Source organism: Neovison vison, chromosome X (assembly GCF_020171115.1).
Source record: "Neovison vison isolate M4711 chromosome X, ASM_NN_V1, whole genome shotgun sequence".
Taxonomy (NCBI): Eukaryota; Metazoa; Chordata; class Mammalia; order Carnivora; family Mustelidae; genus Neogale; species Neogale vison.
This window is the reverse complement of record NC_058105.1, coordinates 90,812,975-90,828,645: the sequence shown is the minus strand read 5'-3', so window position 1 is coordinate 90,828,645 and position 15,671 is coordinate 90,812,975. Positions and strand designations below refer to the sequence as shown.

Below are 15,671 nucleotides of genomic sequence, written 5' to 3'. Positions count from 1 at the left end.
AAATGGTACTTTCAATCTTAACTTTTTCCTCAAACCCTTTCTCTGGACCTGTACTGCCTATTCTTTGGCCTCCCCTAGAATCCCAAGCAGTGCCTTATCTATTGTAGTCATGAACATCTTCATCAGTTCCAGGGGCAAAACAGCCCAGTATAACACACTCGAGTTTTCAAGTGTAACTCAGAGCCTGGTGTAAAAGTTACAGTTAGATTTGGCAGTAAATAACCAACTGGACCTAAAAGACACATAGAGCACGCTGCCCAACAAGAGCAGAGTACACAGTCTTCTCAAGTACATATGGAACATTCTCCAGGATAAACCATAACTTAGGTCACAAAACAAGTCCTAATAAACTTAAAAAGACTAAAAATATACAAAGTATCTTTTTTAGTCACAATGGGATGAACTAGAAATCTATAACAGAAGGAAAACTGGAAAACTCACAAATGTGTGGAAATTAAACAATGCACTCTTGGCCAGTAAGTCAAAGGAGAAATCACAAAGGAAATTGGAAAATACCTTGGGAAAAATGAAAAAAGCATAATGACCAAATGTTATCAGATGCAGCAAAAACAGTGCTGAGAGAAATTCTTAGCTGTTAAGTGTCTACATTAAAAAAGAAGAAGGATCTCAAATCAGTAACTTAACTGTATGCCTGAAGGAACTTTAAAAAAAAGGCAAATCAAACCCAAAGGTAGAATAAGGAAGAAAATGAAAACAGAAAGAGATAAAATAAAAAAGATTAAAAAGAGACAAATAAAATAAAGAATAGAAGAAAAAAATTAAGAAAACCAAAAGTTGCTTCTTTGAAAATATCAACAAAATTGACAACCTATAGCTAGGGTAACTAAGAAAAAAAAATAACTCAAATTACTAATACCAGACATGAAAAAGGGGACATGACTATCAACCTTACAGAAGTTAAAATGATTATAAGAGAATAATATGAATAACTGTACACCAACAAATTGGGTAACCTAAATGAAATTCACACATTCCTACAAATACACAAACTATCAAAACTGACTCAAGGAGGGCGCCTGGGTGGCTCAGTGGGTTAAGCCACTGCCTTCGGCTCAGGTCATGATCTCAGGGTCCTGGGATGGAGGCCTGCATCGGGCTCTCTGCTCAGCAGGGAGCCTGCTTCCTCCTCTCTCTCTCTGCCTGCCTCTCTGCCTGCTTGTGATCTCGCTCTGTCAAATAAATAAATAAAATCTTAAAAAAAAAAAAAACTGACTCAAGGAGAAATTCTGAACAGACCCATAACAATAAGGAGAGTGAATCAGTAATCAAGAACTTCCCAACAGTGAAAAGCCCAGGACCATATAGCTTTATTGGTTAATTTTATCAAATGTTTAAAGAACTAACAACAACCTTTCTCAAACTCTTCCAAAAAATGGAAGAAGAGCGAATATTTCCTGACTATGAAGCCAGCATTACCCTGACAGCAAAACCAAATAGGTGACAAGAACAGAAAACTACAGACCAATAGTCCTTATAAATACAGATGCAAAAATCCCCCACAGAATACTGACTGACCAGATTCAGCAGCACTTTAAAAGGTTTTGGTTTGGGTCATGATCCCAGAGTCCTGGGATCAAGTCCTTCATTGGGCTCCTTGCTCAGCCTTCTACTCCCCCTGCTTGTGCATACATGCTCGCTCTCTCTCTCTCTCTCTCTGACAAATAAATTAAATCTTTTAAAAAAAAAGGAACTTCCTCAAAGTGATAAAGGCCATATGTGAAAAACGCACATGTAACATCATACTCAATGGTGAAAAACTGAAACCTTTTCCCCTAAGATCAGGATAAAGACAAGGATGCCCACTTTCACCACTTCTATTCAACACAGGACTGGAAGTTCCAACCAGAACAATTAGGCAAGAAAGGGAAATAAAAGCCACCCAAATTAGAAAGGAAGAAGTAAAACTATCTCCATTTGCAGATGACATGATCTTATACATATAAAACTCTAAAGAATCCAAAAGACTGTTAGAGAAAACAAACAAATTCAACAAAGTTGTAGGATACAAAGTCAACAACAACAAAAAATTAGTCATATTTCTAGTATTTCTATACACTAGGAATGAACAATCCAAAAAGGAACTTAAGAAAACAAATTCATTTACAATAGCATAAAAAGGAATATTTGAAAATAAACTTAACCAAGGAGGTGCAAGAGTTGTACACTGAACTACAAAACATTGCTGAAAGAAATTAAAGACCTAAATAAATGAAAAGATATCTATGTTCATAAAATCATTAAGATGATGATACTACCCAAAGCAATGTATAGACTCAATGCAATCCCTATCAAAATCTCAATAGCAGGTATCTGGGTGGCTCAGTCAGTTAAGCATCTGCCTTTGGCTCAGGTCATGATCCCAGAGTCCCAGGATCGAGTCCTGCATTGGGCTCCCTGCTCAGCAGAGAGCCTGCTTCTTCCTCTGCCCTCTACCTGCTCATGTTCTCTCTCTCTCTTTCTCTCTCTCTCAAATAAATAAAATACTTTTTAAAAAATCTCAGTGGGAGGGTGCCTGGGTGGCTCAGTCAAGTAAGTGTTTCCTTTTGGCTCAGGTCATGATCCCAGGGTCCTGGGATCGAGTCCTGCATCAGGCTTCCCACAGGCTCCCTGCTCTGTGGGGAGCCTGCTTCTCCCTCTTCCTCCCTCTTTCTCTCTCTGTGTCTCTCATAAATAAATAAACAGAATATTTTGGGGGAAAAAATCTCAATGGCAGAAATGTAAAAACCCATCCTGAAATTTTACTGAAAATCAAGGAACTTCAAAGAGCCAAAATAATCATGAAAAAGAACAAAGTTGGAGGACCCATATTTCCCAATTTTAAAACCTGCTACAAAGCCACAATAATCAAAATGGTGTGATACTGTTATAAGGACAGACATATAGAGAGCCTAAAAATATGCCTTCACATCTATGGTCTATTGATTTTTGCCAAGGGTGCCAAAACCATTCAATGAGGAAGGGACATTCAACAAGTGGTGCTGGTATAACTGAATATCCACATACAAAGAAAATAAATTTTAGATCCTTACCTTATACCATATATAAAAGTTAACTCAATAGAGACCAAACCCCCAAATTTAAGAGCTAAAACTATAAAACTCTTCAAAGAAAACAGAAAGAGAAAACTTTGTGGCATTGGATTCAGCAAAGATTTCTTGGAGAGGATACCAAAAGCATAGGCAACAAAAGAAAAAGAAGTAAAGTGAACGTCATCAAAATTAAAGCCTTTTGTGCATCAAAGGACACTATCATAGAGTAAAAGGGCAACATGAACTAGGAGAAAATATTTACAAATCATATATCTAATAAGAGGTTAACATCTAGAATATATAAAGAGATCCTACACCTTAACAAGAGGCAACCCAATTTAAAATGGGCAGATTGGGGCACGTGGGTGGCTCAGTGGGTTAAAGTCTCTGCCTTCGGCTCAGGTCATGATCCCAGGGTCCTGGGATTGAGCCCCACATCGGGCTCTTCACCCAGCAGGGAGCCTGCTTCCCTTCCTCTCTCTCTGCCTGCCTCTCTGCCTACTTGTGATCTCTGTCTGTCAAATGAATAAATAAAATCTTTTAAAAAAATAAAATAAAATAAAATGGACAAATGACTTGAATGAACATTTCTCCAAAGATGTACGAACAGCCAATAAGCACATGAAAAGATGTTCCATATCATTAGTCAACTGGAATATGAAAACCAAAGCCATAATGAGCTACCATTTCACAAGTACTGGGATGACTACAAAAACCAAGAACAACAGAAAACAAGTATTGGAGAGGATGTAGAGAGACTGGAACTCTGGTGGTGGGAATATAAAATGGTACAGCTGCTGTGAAAAATAGTTTGGCAGTTCCTGAGAAAGCTGAACACAGAATCACCATATATGACTCAGCAAATTTACTCCCCGGTATATACTCAAAAGAACTGAAAAACAGGGGCCCAAATGGATACTTGCATGTCATGACAGCATTAGTCATAATAACCAAAAGGTGGAAACAACCCAAGTGTCCACAAACTGATAAATGAATTAACAAAATGCAGAACGGAATATTATTCAGCCACAGAAAGGAGTGAAGCTCATATACAGGCAATGACACGGATGAACCTTGAAAATATTGTGCCAAGTCAAAGAGTCAGATTCAAGTAAGCCAGGACTAAAAGTGTATGAATTCACTTGTACGAAAGATCTAGAAGAGGCAAATTTGCAGAGATAGAAACTAGATTAGAGGACATCAGGGAGTGGGGGAAGGAAGGAATGGAACATTGTTGTTTAATGGCTACAGAGTTTCTGCTTGAGGTGATAAAAAAAAAAATTTGGGGAAGAGTGGTGTGATGGTCACTCAAGTTTACAAATGCCATTAAGGATAGTGAATTGTACAGCTGAAAATGGTAAAAATGGAAAATTTTGCTGTATTATTTTGTCACAATACAAAATGTAAAAACCATGTGGCTAATCAGCTAAATACACAATTTTCTGGAGAACATATACTCACCTATCCTTCGTTGTCCTGCCTGAAACCGCTTGCTGTGATTCAGGCAGATGTTTTCACACATACTGTTTTCCTTCTCAGAAACTTGACTGTCAGTGTGAATCTGAGGCATGAGAACTTGAAGGAAGGACCTTTAATTCTAAGAAGTGTTAACAGCACCTTATTTTTGTTAGACAAAATAGAATCCATTAAGCAAATATTTCCACGGCACCTACTATGTGTTTGGCACTATGCTAGGGACAGAAGAGACATGAGTAAACAGAAGATGACTGCCTATGCAGTCATTCAGGCTTCTGTTCCCTCGTCTTTTGGAAGCGCTCTCGAGGAGACGACGATACGCCTGGGAGAACCAGCGTAGGAAGAGCAGGGAGACCTGGGAGCTCGATGGACCATGCTTCACCTGCCTCCTCACCTCTGCAATAGTGGCGTCTAGAGGGGAGAAAGCTTTTAAGCACCTGCTCCCATCTGAGAAGGCCTGGCACAGCCACTCCGAACAACCGCTGATGGTTTTTCTGGGTTCTCCCCTGTAACAACTGGCAGCCTTCAACCATGTTGTCTTGCTCAGGCCAGCCCTAACAAAGTACCATAGACTGGGTGATGTATACACCACAACAATTTTTTTTTTCACAGTTCTGAAGGCTGGAAGTCCAAGATCAGAGTAGTAGAATGATCAGGTCTGATGAAGGTCTCCTGGGCCACAGACTGCCGACTTATCATATATGCACATGTTGGGAGAGAGAGCTCTTGGGGTCTCTTCTGTAAGGGCATGGATCTCGTTCATGAGAGTTCCAACTTCAGGACGTAATTACCTCCCAAAGGCCATAGCTCCTAACACTATCATACTAGGGGTTAGGATTTCAATACATGAATCAGGAGGGCCCACACAATCAGGGCATAACACCTATGGGATGAAAATAAACAGGCATTTTGGCTCTACTTGGATCCAAGGGCCCGTGGCCAACCTAGCCTAAGAAAATCCAGTCTTCCAAATTGGCCAGCCTCACTCAATGTACCAGCAGTGGTACATTGGTGTTTGGAGCCAAAACCCCGATTTTAAGAAGGAAGACTTCGCTTTATTTTATACTCTGGGCATAGATTTCCCTCCAAGACCCCCCAGAACAAGGTCATTGGGGCGGGATTCAGGTTCTGCTCTCTTCTGGCCAAACACATCCTGAACCACATCCTGAACTACATCCTGAACCATCTCAACCTTCAGTAGACTCAGTAGACTCCTTCAGTAGACTCCCACTTACCAATCTCCAACATATGGCCCTAAACAAATGGGTTCCTAGACCAAACATTCAATTTCTTCATTTGGCAAATTGTTGGGACCAACAATACCATCTTCATACATCTGATGTGAAGGTGAAATGGCTTAAAGTACACAAAATACTTAACACAGTGCTTGGCGATCACAGCAGGTACTCAAAAAACAGCTGCTGTTTTTCTACAATTATTTCCTTACGAGCAACATGGTGCATGTATTTAAAGGCTGAAAATAAATATTCTACAGTAGTGAGTTTCAAACATAAACTTAAAAAACAAAAACAAAAAACCAACCAAACAAAACCCTGCTAGGGGGGTCTGGCCGGCTCAGCTGGTTAAGCATCTGACTCTTGATTTCAGCTCTGGTCATGATCCCAGAGTCGTGAGCTCAGGCCCCACCTCGGGCTCCTCATTCAGCAGTCTGCTAGATATTCTCTCACAGGCTCTCCCTCTGCGCCTCCCCCGTTCATGCTCCCTCTCTCTAAATAAATAAATATTTAAAAACCCCTGTCAATGCACTGAAAGACTGATATCTGAGTCCCACCCTGAGACATTCTAAGTAAGTCTGGGGCCAGACCTGCTAGTTCTAACAAGCTCCAGGGTAATGTTGATAAGTGTATTGAAACAACTTCATAAACTCCAGGAGAATATACTCTCTTCTGGGTGCCTGAGTGGCTCAGCTGGTTAAGCGACTGCCTTTGGCTCAAGTCACGATTCTGGAGTCCCGGGATTGAGTTCCGCATTGGGCTCCCTGCTCACAGGAACTCTGCTTCTCCCTGTGCCCCTCCCCCTTCTCATTCTCACGCTCTCTCTCTTTCATTCTCTCTCAAATAAATAAACAAAACCTTAAAAAAATACTCTCTTCAAACTGGATTACTTGAAAAATTTAGTTTATCATCAACAACAACACAACCGCATGCAAACCCTACTACAACTTCCCTTTTCTGGGTTATGTGTGACAAAGTGCTCAGCACATACTCCATCAGAGACTGGCTAGCTTCTTTTCAAACCCACTCCTCTTCCTCCAGATAAACTCTATCTCCCTGCCTCCCTTCCAGTTACATGTGGCCTCCTGGCCAAGTTCTGTCCAATGGAAGCAGGCAAAGCGATGTCCAGCACTTTTAGGCTTAGCACAAACTCTTCCCCATGTGATCCTCTTTTTTCTTTTCTCATTCACTGGCTGGAGCGGGACAGTTCCAAGGCCTCAACAGATGTGGAAAGCACAGGATGGAAGACACCTGGTCCTTGAATGACCACATTGAGAGCCACCTGCCAGACTCTCCCACTGGCCCATGACAGGGGTTAAAAATGAACTGTTCTTATGGTATGGTGGGCCACTGGAATTTGGGGTCGGTCTGTTCTGCCAGCTAGCATTCCCTTAATACAAATATCCACGCTGATGAGAAGCCAGGTAGCATGCTTTAATCAAAAGAGAAAAGTCTCCTCACACCTACTATCTTACAAGTGGAACAGAGGCAATTTCTCAAAAGATATGTGACCCTTAAAATCAAACAAAAAAAACTAAAATTAAGAAGTTGTTACTGATTCTCAAGTGATGAAAGTCTAACATCTCCTATAAACTAATGTCAAACAGCATTACTCAATGTCAGAGTTTAATGAGAGTAACAGGTTGTATCCTGCCTCACCTGTACGTCCTTTCAGGGAGCCAGGTTAACAGGTTACCAGCTAACAGATTAACAGGGACGTTAACATCTTCCCCCATCTTCTCTTTTAACAAAATTTTCAAAACATACAAAAAGTTGAAAGACGAATGTAAAACACACCTTTTCACCCACCACCCAGATATAGGTGGTATGTGTATTTTTTTTTTTACTGAACTTTTTGAAAGTAAGTTGCATGCATTAGGACTCATACACTTGACCCCTGAATACTTCAGCTTACAACTCCAATTAATATGCACGTTCTCCTGTATAACCTCAATTATCTCACCTAAAAAAATAACGGTAATTCCCTAATGTCATCTAACACCAAGCCCGTATTCAGACATCCCTGATTGTCCCCAAAGCATATCTTATTTTCATGAACCAGGAGTCAATCAAGTTTCCTGTGCAATGACTGCTTATGCCTTTTGGTCTCCATTAACTTAGAACACTGTCTTTGTCTACTCAGGCTGCTAGAACAAAAGACCATAGTTAAACATGTTTAAACAACCAACATTTATTTCTCACAGTTCTGGAGGATGGGAAGTTCATGATCAAGATGCTGGCAGATTCAGTTTCTGTTTAGAGCCCTCTTCCTGGCTTGTGGATGGCTGTCCCCTCACTGTATCCTCACATGGTAGAGAGACAGGGAGCTTTGGTCTCTTCCTCTTCTTATAATCCCGTCACAGAAGTTCTACCCTCATGACCTCATCTAAACCTAATTACCTCCCCAAAACCCAACTTCCAAATAGCATCACGTTAGAGATTAGGACTTCAACATGTGTATCTTAGGGGAGGGGGAATACAATTCAGTCCATAACAGACACTTATCCTGACTTTTTGTTTCCCTTCACATGGACTTCTTGAAGAAACATGAACAATGGTCTTGTAGGTTACCCTGTGCCTGGGATATGTCTAATTATTTTCACATGGTATTTGATAACTTGTTTCTCTATCTCCTATATTTTCTGTAAACCAGAAGATGTGCCTAAAACCTCAATTTGATTCAGATTAAACATTTGGAGGATGAATACTACATAGGTAAAGCTATATGGTTCCTACTGCCTCTCATCAGGAGACAGGTACTACTAAATAGTTCCACAAGGAGCAAGGATAAATTTGACGACTTAGATAGAAAATGGTGACTGCCAGACTTCTCTGCTGTAAAGATACCTTCTTTCCTCTGTGAGAGGCAAGGGGTCTGTGGTGTGATGCTTGGCACTGTGTAAGTACCACGTTCCCCAACCACCTCTCCCCTATGGCTTTGGAATTCACTGAAAATCACTGTCTACATCACTGAGGGTTGTGAAATGATGATTTTCTAATAACATCATTCCAAAAAGGTTACCTTCTGAAAGTTCTAAGAAACACTTTCAGGAAATGTCACTTTCTCATTTTAAGATATATTTTACTTCCATTTATCTTTCAAATAACTACAAGTTTTCTTTACACCTAGACATTCCTTTAAAAAGAACATCTCAATACCCAAGGAGAATGCTAACCAACTGTGTAACTGTGTTCTCTTAGTTCTAATGTGTTTTTAGCTACATTAAAGTTATTTGCTTTATTTTTTAAGATTTTATTTATTTATTTGACAGAGAGAGATCATGAGTAGGCAGAGAGGCAGGCGGGAGAGGGGGGAAGCAGGCTCCCTGCTGAGCAGATGCGGGACTCGATTCCAGTACCCTGAGATCACGACCTGAGCTAAAGGCAGAGGCTTTAACCCACTGAGCCACCCAGGCGCCCTAATTTGCTTTATTTTTAAACAAAGTTCCCATTGCAAAAATAATGTGTCAGTGTCATAGAAATTTCAGGCCACTCAGAATTCTGAGTACAAAGGGAAAAAAGTAACACCTCCCCTCCCACTCTCCCAGCAACTGGTTCTACAACCTTAGGATAACCACAGCTAAGTAAGTTTGCATCAGCTTCCAGAGAAGCACACATCATATTTAAATGTTATGTGCATATATTACATAATTTCTAAACAATAAATGAGATGATATTATACAGACTATTCTGTGCCTTGTTTTTTCCCACAACGATATGTGTGGGTGGCTACACAACACTTCCTTTTTACCAGCTGCATAATGTTCCTCAGCAGGAATGGGCTGTAACTTAACCAGTGCCTTCTTGAGGATTGCCATTTGCTTCTGCGACAAGAAATATGGCCATCTATGTAACACGATAGTGCAGGTATTTCTGAAGGACAAAGTCCAAGAATTGAGAATGCTGGCTACAAGAGTAGAGTAGGTATGTTGTAAATTTTTCCTAGGTATTAACAAAGAGCCCACCCCCCCAAAAAAGTCATTGTCCCTCATCCCCACTAACTGAATGCTGATGCACTTTCAAACTACAGCGGGTCTCCACTGAATGAGCCTCAAGTAGCGAAGCTGGCCAAAGAATCACACAGTCTGAACTGGGAATGAGAAGTAGTGCTGACCAAATGTGTAAGTATCAGACAATGCACTTGACCTTTACAACATCTCAATAATACAATAATCCTGTGAGGTGAAGGATGCTGTCTCTGTTTCTGAAAAGAGGAAATGGGGGCTCAGAGAGCTTACCCAGTCTTGTGGATTTTTTCAGTAACGGAGGCAGCATCTGAACCCAAGGGATGTGGTGCCAAAATGAGACCATATGGAGTCGCCCCGAACTGCGGCCAAAGTGAGGGGCTCTTAAGAACAAAACCAAAAACAATTGAGGGCTCCCAATTAGCCACGAATAGGGTGGCTCCGAAATGTTCCCTCACACACAGGCTCAAACGTTCACTGTATGTTACTTCACAGGGTCCTCCTTCCCCTTGCAGACTTTGCCTGTAAACCCCTCTCGGGCTGCACTTAGCCATTCAACTCTGAAAGGCAATGAGGAGCCCGTGGTCCACGGGACCTGGGGGAGAGGGTGGGAGACTGACCAACACATACTTGGAAAGTTGATAGGCATGGAGGAAGCGAGAAGCAGGTGGTGGGCTGCCAGGGCCAAGCTAGATATTTTGGACCTGTATCAGCTGTCACAAACAGTACAAGGGAAGTGGAACCAGCATCCACATGAGAAAGAACCACAGTTAACGGACACAGTCCGTTGATACTACCTTTTCCCGCCTCCAACACTTGCCATGTCCGGGAACTTTCGGATGGCCCTTAGTCACGTGCAGGGGCAAACAGCTGGGAGCTCCCTGCCTTGACAAAACAGGTTAGACGGGTGCCACGTTCTGGCTTCTGGTCCACGGCCTCTCAGCCTCTCGCAGTTTCCAGCACAGGGCCTGGGAGGCAGGGGGGCGGAGGTACTGATTTCACATTCCTGGAGGGTCTGGTCTGTGGTCACCGGCCCTTACACCTACCTGGGTCTGTTGTCAGGGAGCAGTGCTTCTAACTGTCCCCTGCCGGTTAAATGCTGAGCATTCACAGTGTGTCTGGTATTGTCCTTGGATCCTCTGCATCAGACTAAGCAAGGGCTTAAGATGGGAACTCTCGGTGCACGCCACTCCTAGTAAAACATGACTCTTCATCAGGGATGGTGAAATAAAAAGGAGAGAGGGAAAGGAAGATAATCTCTTTCCCCTTTCCCGTTTGGTCTGCATTCCAGGCACAGGGCTCCAGAAGTTCCATGGGTACAATCAACAGTTGAAAGGTCACAGAAAGGAGGATATAATCATTTTTAAAAAAGGTCACAGAAAACAGGTAACATAATATAGTTTAAAATGGGGAGAAGTGGGCATCAAACTGGATGATTTGAGGAGCATCTTAAAATGCCATCAAAATGTCACAGAATGGGGCACCTGGGTGGCTCAGTGGGTTAAGCCGCTGCTTTCGGCTCAGGTCATGATCTCAGGGTCCTGGGATCAAGTCCCGCATCGGGCTCTCTGTTCGGCAGGGAGCCTGCTTCCTCCTCTCTCTCTCTGCCTGCCTCTCTGCCTACTTGTAATCTCTCTCTGTCAAATAAATAAATAAAATCTTAAAAAAAATAAAAAAATAAAATTTTAAAAAATGCCACAGAATGGAGGCAAGAACACACGGAGAGGTAATTCAGCTTCCGTAATTCAAAAATTGAAAAGCACAAAAGAATATACAGTGATGTTTCCCTCCCACCTCATGTCACAGCCACCTACTTCCTTTCCTGCAAAAAAAGCCAACGTTACTAGTCTACTGACTGTCCTTCCAGAGATATTTTATACCAGCAAACTCATATAATCACAATTTATTTTGATACGGACATATATAAATATATATTTATCATAATTTTTAAATATTAATGGTTTCCCTTGCAGATTAAAGTGTCACTTAAATATTTTTAAAGGGGCAGAAATTAACATTTTTTTTAAGTTTCAAAGAGTTCTGAAACTTGTAGTTGAACACTTTTCACTCATAAAAATTTACCAACATTTGAAAATTACCTCCAGAAATTAAGCTGGGCACCGGACACACAGCAGATACTTAACAAATGTTTCCTTACGTCTTTTTGTCCTTTATTACTCAGAGGCAATGGGACAATTACTCACTTCCTCCACTGATATCAAGAAATGAAATCTGTTTTCTCACTATGATTAACGAAAAGAAGTCCTGAAAATCTGTACTATATTCACTTAAGCGTTCAAAGATTTTCATACTGAATTTTTAAAAATCAGAATCCCTATCCCAGGAGCCTTCAGAAAATAATGAATAATTAGATAATCAAATGACATTAGAATTCCGATGGAGGGCGTGTGTGCGCTAAAACACAAGACTAAATATCCATGAGACAGAGAACTGTTTTCTCACAGTTACAGGCTAAATATTCACATCAAAATATTAGTATTTGGCAGAACCTAGGACATTGCATATTGACAAACTGAATTTCTTAGTATATTTCAGAGTAACATGAAAATCCAAAGACAGAGCAAAATGACACAGAATGTTATGAGATGATGTTGCCTCTTCAGAACTATCATCAATTGAACCAGATCTCAGTACCACAAAATGACACGGTACACTGCAGCAGGGCCCCAGTGACTAAAAGATTGAGATGAGTTTAAAAAGTACATATCAGTGGAGGAAAATTCCACTATTGCTTGTAGGCCTTAAGATGAAGGTGACTGAGCTCCTAAAAACATGGAGTACTCCCTCAAAGAAAAATATTTTTAAATCCTCATTTTCCATGTGCTTGAACATGTATTTATGAGCCTGTCCAATCTACCTTCTAGAAATATTTCACACTGTGCTTTAATGAGTTGGATCTAGAGGCTATAAAATAAAAATAAGTTCATGGTTCTCTATAGACGTAGAAGGGCAAATCTTCATTTGCATTATCTCTCAGAGTCGAGCACCTGAAATGACAACATGCTTCAGCTCCCACCCTGTTATCTGCGCGGTACACCTCCTAACTTACCTGCAGCCCCGGCATTAGTCATTTGTCACGCACTGATACAAACCGCAGAGCTCAAGAATGGCCAGGTATCGAGGCCGAAGCTTGAGTTCAGGTCTGTAATTTGCAACATCCGAACTCAGTCTTAGACCTGGTCCTGTTTCAATGACAGATCTGTTTAGGCCTCTACCTCTTTAAAATTAGAGGGCTCCTGAAAGCACTTTGTAACCTTGGTGGCCATGAGCCTGGGCTGTCAACGACTGATCAAGAGCCCTGAGAAGCAAGGCCCAGGGCCAAGGGTAATTTTCACATTAAAGATTCAGGTGTCAGCTTTCCATGCTTTATCAGGGAGCCCCAAATGGAAATTGCATGGAGAGATCCCTCCAGTTAAAGTGATGAAGTAAAATCTTCCCTTACTGGGAAGAGTCAGAGGTGGGCTCATCTATTTCCCATGAAGATACCCCCCTGGGCCTTAACTCCACTAAATTCAATTCAAAAAGTGAACACTTATTTCTCCTTTGGAGTCATAATGAGGGGTGGGGTGTGGTGAGAGGGATGATTCAGATGAGAGCTAACTGACATCCATGTAATCACAGCAGATTTGTGCTGACCACTCTGTGCCCAACACAGCATATGTCATTAAATCCAGAAAAGGATGGTGGCATCAGACCACCCTTTACAACAAAAGACAGCTGACCCCAGAGTTAAAACCACTACTTTTCCTCTTCATCCACTTATAAACGTATCTTCAAAATCAAGTCCATGTTACAATCTGAAGAACACAAAAGCTCCTCTTCCCCTGGAGAAGTCAAGTACCTGGGTATAACGTCCCACCTGGACATAAGAGTGGGAGGTGTGCCCATACACCCGACTAGGCCCCACCATGGCAGTGCACCACTCTGGATCCTGGACCACGCTCACCTTTCACAGCACTCCAGGCTCTGACTTTGTTAACAAGAGACCCAGGAACATAGCTCTCCGAAGTGGGCGCTCACCCCAAGCTGACCACGGATGTGTGACATCCCTCAGGCCCCGGGGCCACCCATACCCAAACCCAGAAACCCTCAGCCCTCGCCCCCACCCTCACTGGGGGCCTGCCTCTTGGGGTGACTCTGTCCCCAGGGTAGTCACCACCTTCTGCCGCGGCACACATACCCCATTGGGCTGAACTGCGGTGGAGGTGTGGGGGGAGGGGGGCGGGTGCGGAAGCGCGATGCGGAAAGAGGGGGGCGCAAAACAGAAGCCGGAGGACAGAACCAGGCCACCTCCGTCCCTTTAATTTTCCTGGTTCCCCGATGAAGAAACATCGAAATGGGCTGGGATTCCTTTTAACGGTAACAGAAAGCCAGAAAATGCAGACAGTTGACCTTGGGAACCAACCCCGTCGCAGCGAGAAACGGAAAAGAAACACGTTGGCAAGTGAAGGGGGAGCGCGGGGCGGGGTCGGGGGGAGCGCAGCGGCCCGGCCGCTAAAGGGGTGTCGGGGTGGTGGGCGCGGTGGGGGGCGGGGGGTTGCTCACCGTAGATCATGGCCAGCCCCGTCTCGTGCAGAAAGCGCACCCGGCGGTGCTTGAAGAGCCAGATGGTGAGGATGGTGAGCGTGAGCAGCAGGATGAAGGTGAGCAGGCTCACGCTGTCTTGCCGGTGGCTCTCCTCCGCCTCCTTCTCCGTGGCGAGTTCCTCCATGGCGCTGCTGTCCTCAGCCGCCGCCCCAGAGGAGGCCGAGGCCGCGACGCGCAGCCCCCGACCCAGCAGCAACGGGAGCAGGGGCAGCAGCAGCAGCCGCGGTGGCGGTGCCCGAGCCGCCCGTCCCGGGCCGAGGCGCGCCGCGTCACCAGGCTCCATGGTCCCCGGGCCGCCCGCGCCTCCTGCGCGCGGGGACCAACAGCCCGCGCCGTCGGCGGCTTCCCGCGGCGCCGCCGACCTGCCCGAGTGGCCGCCGCCGCCGCAGCTCCTCCCCCCCCGCGCGCGCCGGGCCGGGGCTGCGCTGGGAGGCGCGTGGGGGAGGGGCGCGCGCAGTGCGCAGGATCGCCAAGCACCGCCCCCCGCCCGCGCACCTGTTCGGCCCCCAGCCGCGCCGCGCCGCGTGGTGCGGAGCGCTCTCGCCGCGGCCTAAACTCACTGGGCTGGGGCCCTCCAACTCAAGGGAGCGGCCGTCGGCTCCCGGCTTGCCTGCACTCCTCACCAGGTCCCGGCGTACCTGGCCAGGCCGTCTGGGGTCGCGGGGCCGTCCCTGGGCAGTCGCCGCCGCGCTTCCTAAACGCGACGCCAGAGGTCGCCGGTGCCTGGCCGGAGCGGCAGCTTGGTTTCGCGCGCTGTGCGATCTTGGGTCCTGTCTCTGGGGCCCCCAGCGAAGTGGTCCGTCTCAGGCCAGGGTGCGGCCATCCTGAGCCCAGGACAAGGGGCGGGAGGTGGGGAGCACCCTGGGGGAAGCGAAGGTTCGCGAAGCCACGTTGCCCCTTCCACCTCTCTTTCCACAACTCTCACAGTACCTTCCAGCTTTCAGGGCTTCCCAGATTCAACCAGGCGTCATTCAAACCTCTGCTCTAAGTCTGTCCCAAAGTGGGGACTGATAAGGGGTTGGAATGGGGAGCAAGCGTTCAAATACCTCTTTCACCACTTGGGGAATAGACTGACTTCTTATTCTGGACTGTGTAACCAGCCCTCTTGGGGAACAGGTTTGAACCAGAAGGAACTGAGCATTTGCCATTCCTCCTAGATAAGCAGCAGGGGGGTGAGGGTGGAGATTATACTGGTGGCCCTTTTATATTGATCTTTGATGATTCTTGGGACAGCTCTGGAAAAAAAAAAAAAGTTATAAAGCGGACTCTGGAGGATAAAGTCTCCAATTCCTCAGGAACTAGAATTTTCAATCCACCTTGTTCCTATGATCAAGGAA

The 15,671-nt window shown here is 44.4% G+C and overlaps 1 protein-coding gene across 3 annotated transcripts in view; it reads right to left on the bottom strand.

Annotated features, from left to right (window-relative positions):
- The window catches only part of SLC9A7 (solute carrier family 9 member A7), a 141,177-nt gene extending 126,534 nt beyond the window's left edge, over positions 1-14,643 (bottom strand). For all 3 annotated transcript variants that reach the window (XM_044234366.1, XM_044234367.1, XM_044234368.1), the window contains exon 1: positions 14,293-14,643. In XM_044234366.1, the coding sequence (XP_044090301.1) occupies positions 14,293-14,617 (325 nt within the window). In that variant the 5' untranslated portion in view covers positions 14,618-14,643. The remainder of the gene's footprint in view (positions 1-14,292) is intronic.
- Positions 14,644-15,671: the final 1,028 nt, after the last annotated feature.